At 34.7% G+C, this 19,301-nt stretch overlaps 3 protein-coding genes across 3 annotated transcripts; 2 read left to right on the top strand and 1 right to left on the bottom strand.

Moving 5' to 3' along the window:
* Positions 1-3,732: 3,732 nt before the first annotated feature.
* LOC108966897 (G2/mitotic-specific cyclin-B3) lies at positions 3,733-6,302 on the top strand. The gene is made up of 2 exons (XM_018930038.1): positions 3,733-3,829; positions 3,888-6,302. Exon 2 carries the CDS (start codon positions 4,016-4,018, stop codon positions 5,696-5,698), a length of 1,683 nt encoding a protein of 560 aa, XP_018785583.1. The 5' UTR covers positions 3,733-3,829; positions 3,888-4,015; the 3' UTR covers positions 5,699-6,302.
* A 6,024-nt stretch (positions 6,303-12,326) lies between these two features.
* LOC108966913 (GATA zinc finger domain-containing protein 14-like) lies at positions 12,327-13,730 on the bottom strand. The gene is made up of 2 exons (XM_018930062.1): positions 12,787-13,730; positions 12,327-12,756 (listed from the first exon to the last, which is right to left on the bottom strand). Exons 1-2 carry the CDS (start codon positions 13,637-13,639, stop codon positions 12,395-12,397), a joined length of 1,215 nt encoding a protein of 404 aa, XP_018785607.1. The 5' UTR covers positions 13,640-13,730; the 3' UTR covers positions 12,327-12,394.
* Positions 13,731-17,383: 3,653 nt separating this feature from the next.
* Positions 17,384-18,264, top strand: LOC108966915. The gene has a single exon (XM_018930064.1). The coding sequence runs from the start codon at positions 17,842-17,844 to the stop codon at positions 18,166-18,168; it is 327 nt and encodes a 108-aa protein (XP_018785609.1). The 5' UTR covers positions 17,384-17,841; the 3' UTR covers positions 18,169-18,264.
* The last annotated feature ends 1,037 nt before the right edge of the window (positions 18,265-19,301 follow it).

Genomic DNA, 19,301 nt, shown 5'->3' with positions numbered 1-19,301 from the left:
ATTCAGATAAGCCCATAAATGATTTGATAAGTTTTGTATGCACCACATAAATAGTTCTATACGCAAAACACAAATTTCTTTCCCTAATGCAATATAAAAAACTATTTTATCAGTCAACTTTTAAATCTGTCTTTTAAATGTTATTCTGAGAAATAGAAAATATTGAAACAGTTCCATCACTGCCAAATTCATAAATTAATACCAAAATCAAATCCGTAGCAAGATTACTCTATGTCAAAGAGTACAAATTTTAAACTGGCACATAAAAACATACATAACCACAAGGAAATATGAATGCAATGCTTTAGCCATTAAAACTTACGTATTCAAAATTAAGAAATTTTAGTTTTTTTAAATATTTTTAATTATGTCTTATAGGTTAAAAAGTTTGAACAGAATAGTACAATAATTTAACTATTATAATGTTTACTATTTTATGTTTTTTAATGTTAAATAAAAACTTTAATAAACTCTGGATTTAATTTATATGTTCGCAAAGCTCATGCGAATACCATTTAGATAGATGCAAAAGATGGGAGTAAAGATCATTCATTCACACCTGCAAACTCATATCATTTAAAAAATGTTACCTTCGAAATACCTTATACATACATACAGAGATATTTATGCATATATAACTGTGTTGCAACTAAATATACATAGATTATTAAAATATGTATATATATATATATATATATATATATAGGTACCAACACAATATGTGCATAAAACCAATTTATTAAAAATTTAATATCATCGACTCTTTTTCAAGACTCATCAGTTATCGAATTTATGGTATATAATAAATATTTAATAAACAACAATTATAAATGTCGAATTGGATATTAGGAATTAGGCGCATTAAACTACGGGTGCAAATGAAATGGTGATGTGATCTAAATAAGTTTAAATATTCCACAGTTATAACTTAGTAGCTTTTGGTAATTTCGGTTGACAATACAATAAATGAAAATATGAAGTGTACATATGGAAAACGTGTTTATACATACATACATATATTAGTTTATGAAATGTACAATCAACATTTTATTTTAATTATAATTAAGCACCTATGAATTTGTACCACAAATATGTATACTCAGCACGTTACCATTTCATTTGAAATATTTGAATCGTTTTCTTATATGACCATTGTATTGTATATTCAAAAATTCATAATTATATGTATGTAATACAAGGCCAAGTTTAGATATAAGCCTCGCCCATTTTACGATTTCTTTTGAAAATTTTAGCATTAGGAATTATTTATATTATAATAGTTTTTATACTTACGTAGATTGGATCTTAAAAAAATATTCTAAGTAGATATGTACGTACCTATGAAAGTAGGTGTTTGCCACAACAGTTCAGTTGTTTACCATGTTAATGTAAGTGCATAAATGCATACAGCATTAAAGAGCGGTACTCGCAAATGAAGAGGCATTTTTTTCTCTTTTCTTATAAAAAAAAGTAATAAAAATCCATTGAGAGACTTTGTAATATAGAGAACACTGGAAAATACAAATAAATTTACATTTATGAAAAAGAAAAAAATGGTTTAGTTGTCTCATTCACAATTTAAAGCAGATTAATAGAATGTTTCTAAAGTAAAAGAGTTAATTGGGGYGGATTTTTTTTTWAATTGTTATGTAGGAATTAACGGGSTGAGGTTATCACCAACGACAGGCAGATTTAGGAAACGGAACCGATTTTTATCACACCAAGGACTGTCAACTCGACACCATTCCTCGAAATTACTTCAGGAATGTTTTCTGCCGTTATAGCAACAAAGGCTTACATTCTAAACTTCAGATTACAATCATCTGAAGATACTTTCCTGTTTCTCCATTTCTTATTATAAATATCAGTTGTACGCAAATGTCAGCCTGTCCTTCAACAAATAGGCTTAAGTAATCATTAATTACACTGTGGAACATTTTTGGGATTAYTGTCTGGTGGGTAAATAAAAATGAATAAATAAAATAAAAATAAAAAATTATAAAAATGTTTACTTTATTTTTTTAGTAGTTTATGGCCAGAAGTCTGGAGTTATTGGGGAAAATTTATATAAAAAAAGGCGATAAATTACACTTTTTTGCATAAAAACAAATAGAAATTGTAATTCTTAATTTTTCTAAATTTGTTTCGGCAAAATCCGACAAGTGGTGCGAACCACTTTATGTGAGTTATGTTAAACTAGGTTTTTGCCAAAATGTTACAACTAAGCGAAAAAACAACAAGATAAGGAAAAAATTTAAGAGGTCATAAAAAAAAACTGATACATACAAACGTCAAACCCTTTGAGGGTTTTACTGTACTGACCTAGTACCATCACCCTGACTTGGAATTTCTCACCCCCCAGATTAGCTGTTGTACTGTGTTATGTATGCATACAGATTGTAAAATTATGGTGATATGGGTTTATATGGTTTTCAAGCCATCAACACCTTGGAATATTAAAAAACTGCTAAATTAAAAATTTAATCAAATGTCGAATAATAAATATATATTTGAATGGATGTAACCTAAGAACTGGGCGCGTTAATATTAGCTGTTATATCCGGCAAGCCGAATCAGCATGGGCCAACTCAGTTGCTTGCGACGTAGGCAAGCCTTGGATTACTGCTGCTGACCGCAGTGGTTGGGCAACAAACTCATGTGTTGCAATCTAAACAAAGTGCAAGCCAGGCATGGACATATTGCCTCTTCAAAATGCTCAAGGAAATGAAAACCGATCTGTCAAATAACCAAATTGCTAGCAACGAATGGCATAAAATATTATTATTATTAAATTGCTAAACACATTAGCAATAAATTGCTAAACACAGTGCTAGCATTCCAGTACTTTAGCCACTTTATGTGCTGAACACAATGCTCGCGACAGACTGCAGCAGCACGACCGTGAACTGAAAATGGCGTTGTGGACCATCTACGTGAATATTTGTGAGAAGACAGCAACATAACAATGGCCAGCATGTACACAAGACAACACAGCTGTCCATTTTTCATGTACACAATTTCGTTGTGGCCTTGCACTTCAATGAAATTTTAATATATTTTTCAAAGTGAAATTAAAAAAAAAAAAACAAGTAAATAGTTAAATTTATTTCTTTTAAATTATCAATTGTTATTATAAATGATGTAACAGAGCTATTTTATGCTTTTATTTGTAAAATAACGTCAGGTTTGCTAGAGCTTTGAATAATTTTACATATTAGTGCCATCACCACTCTTCAACTCTCTACTGTCAACTCTCATGTCTTCCTACTGTCGTTGGCAAATATAAGAAAATATTGAAGTTAGCGAGAACGACAACTGTCGGCCTGCAATCGTGTAGCTGTCAAAATAATTCTGTCCTTAAGAACGTGTGTATTTTAATATTTTACAGATGTCGTTTGCAGTCTGTCACGAGCATTGTGTTCAGCACATTGCTCACAAAAATACAAACCGTGCCACCCGAACACGAGAAGCACGGTTCTTTCGCCTACAAAAACCCTCTTGGCTGACAAAAGAGTTCGTGTGTGAACTGACATTATTTAACAAGCAAATTTTGTTTAAAACAAGAATGATTTGCGTTTAATATATTATTTATTCTATAATTTATGCTATATAAATATGAAAGTTAAAAATAATTGGTTTCGAAAACTAAATACAAACAATTAAATATTGCCTTATGTTGACGTAAGTTCGAAATGCAACCCTTCGTTAATTAACCACAGCTAACATTGTAACGTGCAGCAAAGATGCTCATTTGTGTCTTTGCGAACGCCGTTAAGCGTAGAGCGGCATAATTTCTGTCCAGGTGTTTTTGAAATTAAAATATTGTTTGGTAAGTGAATATTTTGTATATCAATTCTTTAAGTAGGATATAATTTTGTTTTTTATAGGAAGTTAAAAGCCAAAATTAGAGCACGCTAAATGAATGATTAGAGACGAAAACAACCGCAGTGACCTAGAGATAGTGTAAATTGAGACGCAGATTAAAGGACGAAAATTGCACGCATTATTATTAAAAATGGCGCCAACAAAGAATACCCGTGCAGTTTCTAAACAAGCTGTAACGACAACTATGAACTCATTGTTACCTCAGCCACGGAAAACACTTAATAGGCGAGGCACAATCAATGTCCAGGATCAAAATGTTGATGTGATCCAGACGCGCGGCAAACGTAAAGCCGAACATAGTCCGGCTAAAAACGAAAAAGTTAAGCGATCAGCGCTTGGTAATCTCACAAACAACGTAAAATTAACAACAATGACGACAAGTAAATTGCATACTGAAGAAAATTTGAAACCAAACCAAAATTTGACAAAGAGAAAGGAAATGCATATTACTGGGACACATGCGCAAGTGCTTAAAGAAACGCAAAACATTATCGGAAATGTGGACTTGTGTGAACGTAATATTTCGCAAAAGAAAATGGCAACCAGGGCGAGTACYCGAAATGCTACCATTTCCAAATCAACGATTGCCAAATTGGTGGTAGATAATTATGCAAAGSCTAAACCGAAGATTGAACCAATACCATCACCGCCAACACTAAGATTGCCTGCGAAACTGCCTTCCTCTCCAGTATTAGCCACAGTGCCAATAAAATCATCTCTGCCCAATAAGCCAGTACGAAGAATTTCGAATGAATTCAATAAAACTGAAGAAAGCTTGTACATGTCGGCACTGGAAGACATTTCCAGTTCCGAGTCAATTCGTTTATCTGGTAATTTCGAGGCTGCAAAACGGCGTTCGGCATTACTATTACAAGAGAARAAGAAAATTGAAGGTACACCTGATAAAGAAATTGGTGATAAACCGCCGCCTACATCGGTGCCGGAAGGCGTTGAAGATTTTGACAAGGCTAACTGGAATGATATCTTTCAAGTATCCCACTATGCCATGGATATATTTAATTATATGAAATCACGGGAGGAAGAGTTTCCTGTAACAGATTATATGGAAAAACAAATACATTTGACCAAATGGATGCGYACATTATTAGTTGACTGGATGGTCGAAGTGCAAGAGACTTTCGAATTGAATCATGAAACACTCTATTTGGCGGTAAAAATTGTGGATCTCTTCTTATGTCGCGTTATTATCAATAAGGATGTACTGCAATTGCTTGGTGCATCTGCACTTTTTATCGCATGCAAATTCGATGAGCGAACACCGCCCTTAATCGAGGATTTTCTTTATATATGTGACGGCGCGTATAAACATAATGAATTAATACGTATGGAAATGACGACACTTCGAACTATAAATTATGATCTTGGCATACCGTTGTCATATCGATTTTTACGACGTTACGCCCGTTGCGCCAAAGTTTCAATGCCAACGCTCACATTAGCACGTTATATTTTAGAATTGTCACTAATGGATTATGCAACTATTCAATTTAGCGATTCAAAACTTGCTTGTGCAGCTTTGTTCATGGCTTTGCGCTTAGATGGCGATACAAACCCCTGGACATTGACGCTGGAATACTATACTGGATATTTGTTGACAGATTTCGCTGAAATTGTACCCGTTTTAAATGCTACATTGCATCGCAAACCTAAAGTAAAGACAATACGTAGTAAATATTCACACAAAATATTCCATGAAGTTGCCAAAGTCCCACTACTTACCACTGAAGAACTCTTTGAGAACATTTTAGACCTAAATATTAGCATAAAACTTGATGAATCTAATAGTTCGTAAAAATATATATTTAGCTAACTTAGTTGAAGACTTACTCATTTCATAATTACCAGTAATCAACCCAAATCATGACATACCGAGCATTTAATAAACGTCAACTGCATTATATATATAAAACATTAGCAACCTCACACATAATAATTTTAGTTTTAAGCAACATCGATATTAAATTAGTTTATATATTTTTGTTTTGTCTTTTAAGTTATTTTAATAATGAAACTAAACATTTGATAAACATATTGCATTTGCAGTTTGTAGTTTGTATTTCGTTATAATTTTATTATGCAATCAAAACAAAAAAATCTGAGCGTAAGGCATTTTTGCGCTGTCATAGTAAAAAAACGCATAATGACATTTCATTTTATTATTTAAACATATTTCAGAAATTATATTTTATGTAGTCATTTAGTTGCACAGCTAAGCCTGCACGTGACCATATGGCTCACTACAATAATGAGGACTGACGGAATTCTACACCTAACTTAAGCAACATACGCAAAGGACTAACCTACGCATTTCCATTGCCATAGCAAAAGCAATTTAACTTTGTAAACTTATTCTATCAGAACTATGTAAATTTTAATAAAGAAACTCCAAAAAGCCATTTTTGTTATAATATTCAAATTTGTTGCATATGGTTCTCATAGCGTTTTTTGTTTTTTTTTTGGTTCAACTCATTTTGAACATATTACTTCTAAATCAATTTTAACAATTTATTTACGCTTACTAGTTATGTAGTTGAGGCCTTGTGTTCCAAATTTTTTAAATAAAGATATACGTTGAAAAATAATCTGGCTTTATTCTTGTAAATTTTATCTTAAAAGGCACCTTCTTTTTTCGGAATAATTAAAAACTTACGCACTTAGTTACAAATGCATGCACATGACATGTATAGTATATGTATGTATTTTTTTAAATGCAATGGTTGTGTCTTTCTTTGATTCATGAAAACTATTGCCTTTTAGATGCRCTACAAAATTTTTTTTAATACAGAAACAATGCATATAACATCTTTCAGCAATTGTCTTTCAACAAATTTTTCTACCTAAGGCAGCTGTGGCAATTCTTATTGGCTGTTGGCTTCCTTATTCCTGCTTGATTCCCAAACTGTGCTTGCACGGACACTAGTTGCCGACATCGGAAGAAAGAAAAACTGTCAAAAATAGGTAGAGACCTATGTACATATGTATATGTACATTATATATATGTACTATATATAAATATGTATAAATATGCATGAACATTAGAGCGGGTCAAAAATATAGCTACTTTCGTTTGGTATTTTGAAGAACTGGTTAATAGATACCTCTAAGAAAGAGGTATTCAAGTATGAATATATATAGATAATTGTAAGGCGGAGGACCTTAACGTTACACTTAGGAGCTCATATTTAGAGAGTCTTTCTTAGAGGTGTCTAATAAACTATTTTTAGAGTATCAAGCGAAAAAAAATATTTTTCTTGACCCAGCCTAATGTACATACACATAAGTACATAAGTACACAATAGTTATTCCTTTGTATTTTACTTAGTACATGTACAGCTGCGCAGCCGTCCAAGGATCCTGGAGCTGTTCTTAAAAAATTATTGTATGTTTGTACATAATTGCAAATTTATGTCATGTAATGCTATTTAGAAATAATGAGAGATTGGGAAATATTGCTCTGAATTAACTTGGATACAATTGTATTCATGTATAAGTATATGTACATACATACTTATGTGTACATTTGTGTAAATTAATTAAGCGCCAATAGTTTAATATATAACTATTGCTTAATATATAGAAAGTGAGCATACCTACCCATGGAATTTATATTTTCTCTTCGAATTCTTATTGAAAATTTCAATTAATATTAATTTTTTCACTCGGATTTACAGACTTTTATAAAGGGGTTACATGGGTTTAAAAAAATCGATTTTTTTATTGTTTTATTAAATTCTAGACCACTAGAATATTATCCTAAATTTTCAAGTTGATCCGAGTTATAGTTTCGGAGATACAGCCTTGAGATCTTGTGCGCTCGAGGCTAGCTAGGCTCTCGAAACGGTGTTTAGAAGTTGATTAATTCTTAAAGACTTGGACGAAGGATTTTTTCCGATTAAAACTATTAGAAAAACAATGTCGCGAAATTTTAATTTTTTTTGTACATAAATGTCTGCCAAAAATCCAATTTTTTTTTCTTCGTCCAAGTTCAAAGTTAAGCTTTTAACTAAAACACGTATTTTCACTTTCGGTGATTGCGTAAGGAATTATCCTGCCAACACGTCGGGGGAAGCAGAGGAAGAGGAAGGCMTCCAATCCATTGGAAAGACCAGTGGAGAAGGACCTGGCTATACTTGGAATCTTTAGTTGGCGCCTKTTATAAACTCGACTATAACCACGTAAGGGGTGTCTGACCAATAAAGAAGAAGAAGATAGTTACTTGATCTAAAGAAATTCTTCGGAGAGTACACCGTTGCCTTGGACAAAAACCGATACCAAATTTGCTGAAGGTATCTCGTAAAATGAAAAAGGTTTCCATACAAGCACTTCATTGCGATAGTTAAGTTTGTATGATGACTTTATACTATAATGGTCCRATATCGGCATTCTGACAAAGGCACAGCTTYTTGGTGAGAAAATGAAGGGTTAAAATTTTGAAATCGATATCTCAAAAACTGATTCATATACAGACGGTCAAASGGATGGACAGTCSGAMAAACTCCAAAGATATATGCAAATTATATTGCATATGCTAAATCGATGAGGAAAACATAAAACACACCACCAAAAAGAACAAAAAACAGAAAAAAAACATTTAACTTCACATTCTGATGGCGCGTTCTCTTTACCCGTGATTGTTCAATCAAACAATGATGGAAATGAAAGAGAAAATCAGAAAACAATAAAGTAGTTGCAAGTCAATAAAAAAAAAAAAAAAAAAAATTAAAATTAATTAGGCTTGATGAAGGTCTGTTAATCTGGTGACGCGCAGTGGATCTGCAAACACATATGTATGAAAGTTAACACTCGGTCAATAAAATAGTAGTAGTATTAAAACACACGACAAGAGGGGGAACATCAAAGCGCTTGCGGGTACGTAGGCAGAGACGTGTGAGGATTTCTGAATGCTCAGATATGTAAACTTTTAAAAATCCAAATTATCTGMGTCTGATAGCAACTTTCGCGTCCACAAACCTTCCGTCGATATCTATTAACACAATATGCAAAAAGGCATTAGGTGTCATAGTTAGAGTGGTGCTTTCAGGACCCTCCACCATACAAAGGCCTTAAACGGCTTAGAATGGTTCTTCTGCAACAGTATAAGGTAATGGTTGTTTTCTTTGCTCTCTCCCCGATCTCAGGTTTTCATGAAGGCTTCCTATCTGGGACGAGCCCCAAATACTTCTTTGTATCTGCAGATTGCAAACGGATCTTTCCCACGGGGGTGTCTCTAGGATCTTGTATTTCCTAGTAAATAAAACGATATCCGTTTTATTTGGGTTAAAGGCGATGCAACATCCGGTAGCTAATTGCTTACGCCGTTGAGGTAACTTTGCGTCAAYTCGTAAGTGCTACATCGCCTGCATAGGCAATCACCCGGGGTTGGTTGCTCTTCCTCACATTTTGGCGAGCACGTACGCTAACCCTATTCATCCATACATTCATTCAGACTCCTGCAAATAAGATGTTTGAGGCCCCAAAACGGTCGAGAGCTGCTACAACTATATCCGGCAAAAAGTTATTGAAATCTTCCTCAATATTTAGGAAGGTCCTTACAGCGAATTTTTAAAGCCTTATGGCTTCCTCACTACATTACACTCAGAACCCGATGAAAAGAGCTACCTGGGTGCAAAACTGCAAAAGTCATATTTAAAACGGTAGATCGGAAATACAYAAAATTCCTATTGACACTCGATAGAAGAGACTGTAGGAACATTATCGGAATACTAACTAGATATGTGTAGAGCAAGGCACCARGGAAACAATTAAGTATCTCTTGTTTACTTGTCCCCCATTGTCAAGACTACGCTGTAAGCATCTGGGGTCCCCACTGTACGATGCACTGGAAGAGGTATCGATAGTGCGGCTATAGATTCTGTCAAGCGAAGGTATTCTAAAGGTATCCTCCTCATTGACTTAGAAACTCAACTCCATCAGGTATTGCAAGAGACCAAAACTGGTCTGTGCGTGGCTCATGAGGCTTAACAGACTAACCTAGCGTAATCAACGACTTCCTCAACTCGATAGTGTGCAGGACAGTATTCAATTATCTACCCTTAAAATGAGCTTTTTCCGCACTATTATACGAGTACCGTTCCAACAGTCAATTTTTGTAAGCTCAATAAGTTGAAATATTGAATATTCAAATAATATTTTTTATAAATATTTCATTTCACTGTTCAAAGTGTTTAAGCTAAGACTGATATGGAATTGATGAACGATTGCTTTATTTTTGTTTATAAGCAAATGTCCTTGTACAAAAGTTTATTATTAAATAAACAGATCTGAACGTTATCAGTAAAAAGTCTGCTTATTTTGGGTTTTCCCACACACTAGTATTCATATTGAAGAGGTGGTTCAAAAACACGTCTTTTTGCAAAATTTTATTGAGGTTTTGACTGTTATAATTCGATTTGTACTCTTAACTAAGAGTGATGATACACCTTTTCTTCCTTTATTCTAATAGTAAAAGTGGGATTTAACGGTTAAAAGGGATATCATTTGGCACAAAGAATATCGSTCATTGCACAATTTTAAATCACAAGTGGTTCACTTTTAAGATAACGATGGAAGCAAATACTGTTTGGACCACCCCGCCCATGAATATGCACTTAAGTATTTATATAAACGATCGGTCAAAGCAAATCGTTCAGTTTTGTTTTTCAGAGCATTGAAGCCGGACGTTTTCGAAGTTTTCAATTCCAATATTATACTTTAACCTTCCCCAAAATGAAGTTAATATTAACATTTATTTTCGGTTGTACTATAATGACAATGGTTTCGACRCGACCGACGTTGGATAAAATTGCTGACGCCTTATTGAATGTATTGGATCCGTATACGAATTATCCATCAGGTTACCCCAATCATCAAGACAGTTACCATCTGCATCATCATGATCATCACTATTATGGCGGTGGTGCTCAACCAAACGGTTATTATCAAAATCAGAATGTTCCGTATGTCGAGCAAAATTCTTATCCATCGCAAGGACCATACCCACATGGACCTTACCCACAAGGATACCGCCCTCAACGTCCTTATTACGATCATAGAGGTTAYCCAAATACTGCTCCTGATGTTTCGGTGGAAATTAATGGTGGTTATCACCCTAAAGGATATCGCCATTATGGTTACTAATGAAAATTAAAATATGCTTGCCGTTACCCTCTTATAAGTGTGTGTATATTAATTTAAGTCTGTGTTAATAGTGATAAATAAATAATTTTTAGATTTAATGGATATATTTATAATATTAATACCAAACAGTTGTTGTAAAGGACTTCATGTTTATTAAGTGCTATTTGTGTTGTTAAACTTAATGTTACGTAGCAAATTGAAGCTAACGGGATATAAGCCCCCMCTTAGCGGTCAGTCGATGCTTCAAGAACCGTTTTGTTGTTTTTGTATGATTTTTGTTGAAAGATATCCGATTTCAACGAGTGGTTCTGCAAGTTCTGTGAAAGAATTTAACTCTCTGGGGTAAGGCTCTTGCTAAATACCCTAGATCGGTGGAAATGATATCGCAGTCCAACCTAAAAGTATACTTCTAATGATCTAAGTAAAGCAAGGAAAAACTTGCGCCTGAACAATGTTTACAAATCGTTCATTCGGCGACGTTTCCAGCAACTCCATCTGACATATGGAAAGACTTGGCGCATTTTACGTCGAGATCTTAAATTGAAAGCGTATAAAATACAGCTGGTGCAAGAGCTTAAGTTGCTCGACCTTCCCAAGTGACATTGCTTCGCCCTATGTTCTCTTGAAATGTTCCAAGATGATTCGACGTTTTCGAGCCAAATTTTGTTCAGCGTTGAGGCCCATTTCTGGGTCAATGATTTGTAACCGTCAATGGAGACCGTTAWTGCGCCATGATGAGCGACTATTTGAGACTTGYAATAAAAGCTCGTGATCTCGGCAACATTTGGTTTCAACAAGACGGTGTCACTTTCCGAACATCGCATCAATCAATGTATTTATTGAGAGCAGTTAATTTAACGTTTTGTGCCGGTGGATTGTTTACGAAGATCGTGTGATATCACACCGTTTCCTGTAGGGATAAGTAAAGTCTAAAGTCTATGCGGACAATCCTGCTTCGATTCAGGCCTTGGACCAAAAGGCGTAGCCGCGGGAAACATTTGAAAGAGATAATCTTCAAAAATAAATGGCAAAGAGTTCTTTCGAATGATAATAAATATTCCTATTAAATATGAATTTTCCGTATTTTTCTTTAWAAAGTAGGGAACTTCGAAATGGATCACGCTTTAAAACCGGCTTTTCCTTACTACCTAATCAGCTGTGACTATGATAATCCTATCCTAACCGATCCTATTATGACTATAAGTTTGGTCTACGAGTTCATCGTGAGTTTCACGTCACGTAAATAAATGTAAAGGGTACCAAATTTTATCATTTGCTTTAATTATTGAGTATTATATTTAAGTATAAAATTTTTGATAATGTCTTTATTTCTTATACTTATAACGTATAACTAACGTCTGATGTCTAGCATGTGCTGTGAGCTCGGAGTGCTTTGTGTGAGATATATCGAATCTGGAAATATGACTGCTTTATTTTGAATAAGTCGACTTAATTCCGCGCTMATTTTTGTGACTGTGCTTGGTGGTGTCGATGAGATAAGCACAGGCTTTTGAACATGCATTAAATTAACGGAATTCTGCGAAGAAGTTTCAATTTGTGGCTGCATAAGATGTGTTGCTGGATGTTGTGTTGACTGCGACTGGCCTGAAAGATTTGGCATTTTAGTATTTTGCAGAAACGGATTTGACATGTATGGATTCTGAGGAGTGGGCGTCGGAGCCATAGTATTTTGTGTTGATTGATTATTTAAATAAGGTTGTGAATTCCCATTAGTTTGCGAATTTGCTAAAAATGGGTTTTGCATAAACTCATTTTGAGACATGTGCTTATTGAGAAATGGGTTGTTGGGAATATCTCTTCTAAATTGACTTCTATTATATTTGCTTGATGATTGTGCTTTGATTGTGGTTGGTACCGGATTTTCAATGATCTCTGTTAGTAAATTGTTGTTGGGTTTACAATTTTGTGGATTAAGTACGTGATTTTGTGGCTGTGTAACATAAGCCGGCGTTATAGATGTGGTTGTTGGTATATGCATTGCGTCCACTCTTACTGCTGGTCTGTACATCGATACTGTATTACTGGGCTTGTGAGTGTCTCCATTATTATAAACAATCTCTAGATAAGAGTTATGATGTTTAAAATTGCCGTTATTGCGATTATTATKAAGCATAATGCCAATTTGGCCACTATGTTCTTGTAATATTTTGTTTTTTTCATGCTTCATATTTTTCCCATTGAAACTATTGTTATTATCGTACAAATTATTGTTGCTATTGTAGTGTCCATTCATATTCAGTTCTCTTGAATTGTGAGCTTGCTGATTGCCTCGTGGCTTTTGCAAACTATTAGCTTGGGAATGTTGCTGATAATTTTGATTATGTGGAAGGCCATAGAGTTGTTGAGATGATATGATTCTGCCTTGAAGTGTGTGGYCAAAGATTATTATTTCGTCGGCGTTCGTAAAGTCATCGGCTTGGCTGCGCACAATAAGTTGTGGTACTGCCGCACGGCGATAACGTCTTTGAGCACCATCAGTTCTTTTGGCATGCTCTACAATTGGTTCTATTAAACCGTTACTGCAGTAATTTTGCATAAGCACAAAAAGCAAAAATATTAAATATTGAAATAACATTTTTTATAAATTTTTCATTTCACTATTAAACGCGAGATGCTGTGCATGCATCTACGCTCCGTATCGAACTGTTCGACTGATATGGAGTCGATGAGTGAGTGCTAAGAATTGCGAATTATGAAATCTTTGATATTTTTTGTTTACAAAATCAACACTATCATAATAAGTCACCGGCCAAAAGAGACATTTCAGCCTGTCACTCAAAACCGGTTGCAATATATTTTCACATTAATATACCTTCAAGATAAGGGCAAAGCTATAACAAACTATGTTTGTCTATACATATTTAYATAAAAATTTTAGTAAAAATGTTCAAAAGCTTCACAAAACTTTACTACCATACAGTTCTTCTTTGGAAAATGTTATTTATGTAATGGCATAGTTTGGGAAAGCAGCTTATTTCCTTATTTATAAGTGAAACATTTACTTCTCTACCACGAGTGTATGGCAYGTATGAATTCATTTGATTTAAAAATCCGAGATGAATGTGTCCGTGGTTAGAGTTGAGTCTCAGAAATTATACACATCCATATATTGATTCTGAGAGGAATAATTCTTTTTATACTCTCACTGCTTGTGGTGTGAGCGTGTAATGGCTTCGTTCATTTAACGGTTGATTGAGCACTTTAATAGTATAATCGATATAATAAATATTTACATATCGTCACCTGAAATGCAAAATAAGGTATCATCAAAAAATTCGAAATTGTCTTATTGATTACGCTTCACTACTTCAAATTGCATACATAATCTTACATATGTTCAGTATTTTGAGGTTCTGCGGTCAGATATAAATCAGTTTTAACCAATATTAAAATTTTGTTTCTTTCATGTTCCATKYTATTTCGTGTTTCATTCATGCCACTGTAAATTTCCGAAAATKTTGTTACGTTATTTTGCATTTCAGGTGACGATATGTAGCAATCTGTTYATGCATGCTTTTAACTTCACTTAAAAGTCGTGATTTCTTAATGATGACATAAACTGCTATATAGGTAATARGCGGGCTTGACGTTCCGTTTTCTCTCAGAAGTTTAAAATGAACTAAATGACACATTCCACAAAACTACTCAATAACAGGAAAAACCCTGCTTAATCTTCATGTAAGGATTTTTTTTGTATTTTTGCATATTTCATTTTGATATATGATTGAATGTTGTGATTAATAATAAAGGTGTTCCTTCCTCCATTTCGTAAGGCGGATGTGTATAGGTGCCGGTCTAATATACTATCATGGGCAAAAAATAGTAAGACTTTTTAATTTACATTTTTGGCGCCAAAACACATTATGATTATTGGTGACATCTGTGCTGTGATCTTTTGTCACATCAAAATAATTATTAGTAAATATTTCAGAAACTGAGAGACAAGTTGGCGCATATACAGACACAGGCTGATCCATTTTATATTGGGTAGTCGAAAAAGAATTTTCGTATTTCTAATCAAACTTCAACTTATTTTTTTTTTTATATTTATGATGAACTTTAACGAAACAAATATATATCATTCTGGTCGACCACTTTTTGTCATTTTTTCGCTAGAGACATTATTCCATCAGTGTAAAACTCTTCTGGTTCTTCGGCGGAAAACTGCGAMAAGTAATTTTCACAGGCTTCTCTTACAGCCAACTTTACTCCATTAAGGTAGTTCTGCATTGACCGAAACAAATGGTAGTCCGATGGTGCAAGGTCAAGGCTATATGGTGGATGCATCAAAACTTTCCAGCCAAACTCTTCCAGTTTTTGCTAAGTCAACAAAGCTGTGTATGGTCTAGCGTTGTCCTGATGGAAGACGAAGCCCTATCTGTTGATCAGTTCTGGTACATTYTTTTGATTGCTTGCTTCAACCTCATCAGTTGTTGACAGTAAAATGTAGAATCAATCGTTCGACCAGGCTGGAGCAGCACATAGTGGATGATTMCTTTCCAATACCCCCAAACACTCAGCATAACCTTTAGAGGCGTCAATACTGGCTTCGCGACCATTTCTTGAGTTTCACCACGCTTGGACCGTAATGTCTTTCGCAAATTATTATTGTATTTGGTTCACTTTTCGTCTCTTGTTTCAGCAAAGAATCGCAGATGTTAATTGGATCCATTAAATTTTTTACACACAATTCATGTGGTACTCAAATATCGAACGCCTTTTTGCATCCAGTCTTTTTTAAATGGTTTAAAACCGTTTGATAATGATTATTCAGATCCTTGGCTGCTTTTATGATGGTCCTGGTCAATCTTTTCCATATTTTCATTCATTTTTTCAACGATAAGTCGACCAGAGTAACGACATCTATTGACAAAATACGAAAAGACTTTTTCGACGAAACTATACATACATATATATTATAGTGTCTCCAAATTTTGTTTCAGCTACCTGAAGTTTAGATTTCAAGGGATGGTAGGGATGACACAATACAACAAAAATGGCGATTGGCTACTGAGTTGTTTATAATAAGGATGTTCACCGGGCGTTCAGTAAAGTTTGAAGTACTAATATAAGCTAAAATTACTCATTTTAAATACGTTTCACTGTAGTTGCACTTTATATGCATCTTTATTTAAAGAGATAATTTCTTGTTGACCATATATGTAGGTATGTAATTGAGATTCTATTCGTAAATTCATTGCGTAAATGCGCGTATGCGCTTTTTAATTGCATATTGTATGTATGTGAACGTATAATATATCTATATATGTACATATATATCTRWTTTTATACATATGCATATATTATACATACATATATCCTACACAATAACTACATACATTTCTCTCAGATTTTTAGTGGCAGGTGCATTGTTTATGAATAAGTTTGCCTTCTGGAATCAACACAGCCGGCATAAATATATGCTATATATTTATATACCTAAGTTGCCCACCATGGCGTGAGCTGGCTGAACAATGACTATGTTCATGTCAATAAACTCTTCGCAAACGCGCAAAGACATGCTAAAAATTCACAAATCATTCACACATACATACATACATACAAACATCATAGTCATCAGACGCTGCCTGCTTCGCGTTACCTTTGCCGTAATACTTTTTTAAAGCGCAGATTTGAGAAAAATTTAGTTAAGTACAGTATATATGTACATATATAAATAAACACGCAAGCCCGTTCGAAAGGGCTGCCAGCTGTTGGTAGCGCGCTCACGCTTCAGTTCGATTGAGTTAGAGCGCAAGCGCAACGACTTTTTTCGCACCTACCAATGTATGTATGTTTGTATGTGCTCGGCAAGAAGTTCAAAGCCATAAGAGCCTAGAGCGGTGTTTTTATTTTGATTCTTTCGCTTGAAGAGTAATAAACGTGGACTYGTACCACCGTCGTAAAATAGCTGTGATGGCTCATGTGATCAGAATACATATTATGGAATGTGTCGATAGCCGGCATCCCGATGATAAATTCTACGGCTACATTTGTAATTATGTCTGTGAAGTACAGAATTATTTCAATTGTGAGATTCAGAGACATACAGTTAATGAGGCGCATCTACAATGCTCGTAGCGGTGACTGCGCGTACCACGTCGGTGATTTTTTTTACCTTCCGCACTTTGGTAGATGGCTTTGCAGGCACATTGACTGGGCTGTGGTCAGGCAGCAATTGGCCAAGTGCCATAAGCAAACATTTGAATAATAAAAAAGAGGAAAAGAGGAGGGAGAGAGAGGAGCTGTCCATTAAGTGAAGTGGCAAACTTACATACACATATGTATGTACATATATACAGTTGCTGTGCGTACTGTATGTATGTATGTATGTATATGCAACTAGGTATGTGTGTCGGTTCGCGCGCATATGGAAATGTCTATAGCTCATATGCCTAGGTGTGCGCCAATATAGTTTGTGTGGATCCCGAGACGAGAACAAGCAGCACTAACCAAATACGGCAAGAAATGTGCTTATAGTGAATTTTTCATAAAAATTTATAAACAATTTCTGCATCTCCACAGTACACGTTGAAAGTGAAGCGCAATAAGAAAAAATAATAATAAATAATTGCATTAACGGTTCGAACAATCAGATTTAAACCGCATCATTGATTAGTGCTGCACAGCGTCAACTCCTTAATACCCATATAAATAAGCTGTGACATTCTACGCTAGTTGATAGTCGAGAAGCTGCTTTGATCTTGAAAAGTACTACATCCAGCCGGTTGCTACACTTAAGCACTAATCAAAAAATAAATAAAATACAAAATAAAGATGAAGCTGCTGTTGTTTACAGTGTTGTTTATACTTTTGGCGAATRTTGCGGAAATTTGTTCCGGTTACTCATGGCCCCTCGCGAAGGCCATTAAGGGTTATCAGCAAGGGGTTAGCGGCTATTATGGCACTGATTATGGCTACTACGGCGGCGCTTACAGTGGGCATAGGCAATATGGCTACGATCAATATGGACGTGATAGGCGTGGCAATAATCGTCGCACTGGACGCACCTTTAGCGATATAGCACGTGTGGTCAATCCGCAACCATATGCATTTGTGGGCGCGAGGCCATACCCAGGACAACCGTTCAATCCGATCGGATAGTTAGAAAAATGGCGCTGATTTAGATTAAATTGTGTCTTGTGATATGAAAAATGTGTATTAAGAAAATAAAGTGCGTAGTGCTTGATAAGAAAAATATTTTGATGTGATTTACTTAATGTGGTTATTTGTGGTTTCTCCCGACCTTGAAATAATTGCCTTGTGTTTATTTGCAATTATACATATATGACTCACATACACATATGAAGTAATTATTCTGAAAATCATACAACCGGAAATAATCAAATAAATAGTAAAAAAATAATAGTAGGAAGAAATATAGTAAAAATTAAAGAAAATTAATTTACGGGTGCGAGATAAATTTAAATTTAAATTCATTATGTGAAATGCTTAGACAATCGCGACTTAATTAGAAAACAATAAGCGAGTTCGGGAAGTATTTACTAAAAGTTTTCTTAAGAAGTTATATGGATTTCCTCGGGTAAACAACAACATTTTTTCAACAATTTTTTTCTCATATAAAAAATGAAATATTTTACGAATTTTTTAAGTTTTACAAACATAGACTATCACTTTGAAATTCTTGGAAAAACATATTTTAAATTCGGCCATTGCGTCGCCATTTCCGGTTACTCCTCAAAAGAAAGATTCGCCAGTGTTCTTTTTATGCATACATATATGTATATATTTTTTGATGATTAAATACTTGTGAAAGGCAGTTGCGCCTGGAGTAGAATTTTTTTGTTAAGCGTTTCACCTGAAATTCCCTTTTAACCAATTTTAAAAATTCCAAAAGGTATCTCWTCAACAACAATTTTTTTGAACTCTGTGAAAGGTCTCGATATTGATATCAATGGCCTCAACACCCGCGCCGTTAGTTCTGATTTCTCCAGACTGGACAAGGAAGAAACACAAATGGGTCTGACAGTGAAGGAAGGCAAGACGAAATATCTCCTGTCATCCTGTCGTCTCACTAGCGACTTGGTACTCACGTCACTATTGACAGTCATAGCTTTGAAGTTGTAGATAATTTCGTCTATCTTAGGACCCGCATAAACACCAGCAATAATGTCAGCTTGGAAATCCAACGCAGGATAACTCTGCCAACAGGTGCAAGCAAAGTCCTCTCTCGACAAACAAAAACCAAACTCTATAAGTCACTCATAATTCCCGTC

This window comes from Bactrocera latifrons, unplaced genomic scaffold (assembly GCF_001853355.1).
Source record: "Bactrocera latifrons isolate USDA-ARS-PBARC rearing strain unplaced genomic scaffold, ASM185335v1 scaffold_171, whole genome shotgun sequence".
In the NCBI taxonomy this organism is placed as follows: domain Eukaryota; kingdom Metazoa; phylum Arthropoda; class Insecta; order Diptera; family Tephritidae; genus Bactrocera; species Bactrocera latifrons.
Note: the sequence above shows the minus strand (reverse complement) of the source record. Positions and strands in the feature narration are given on the sequence as shown.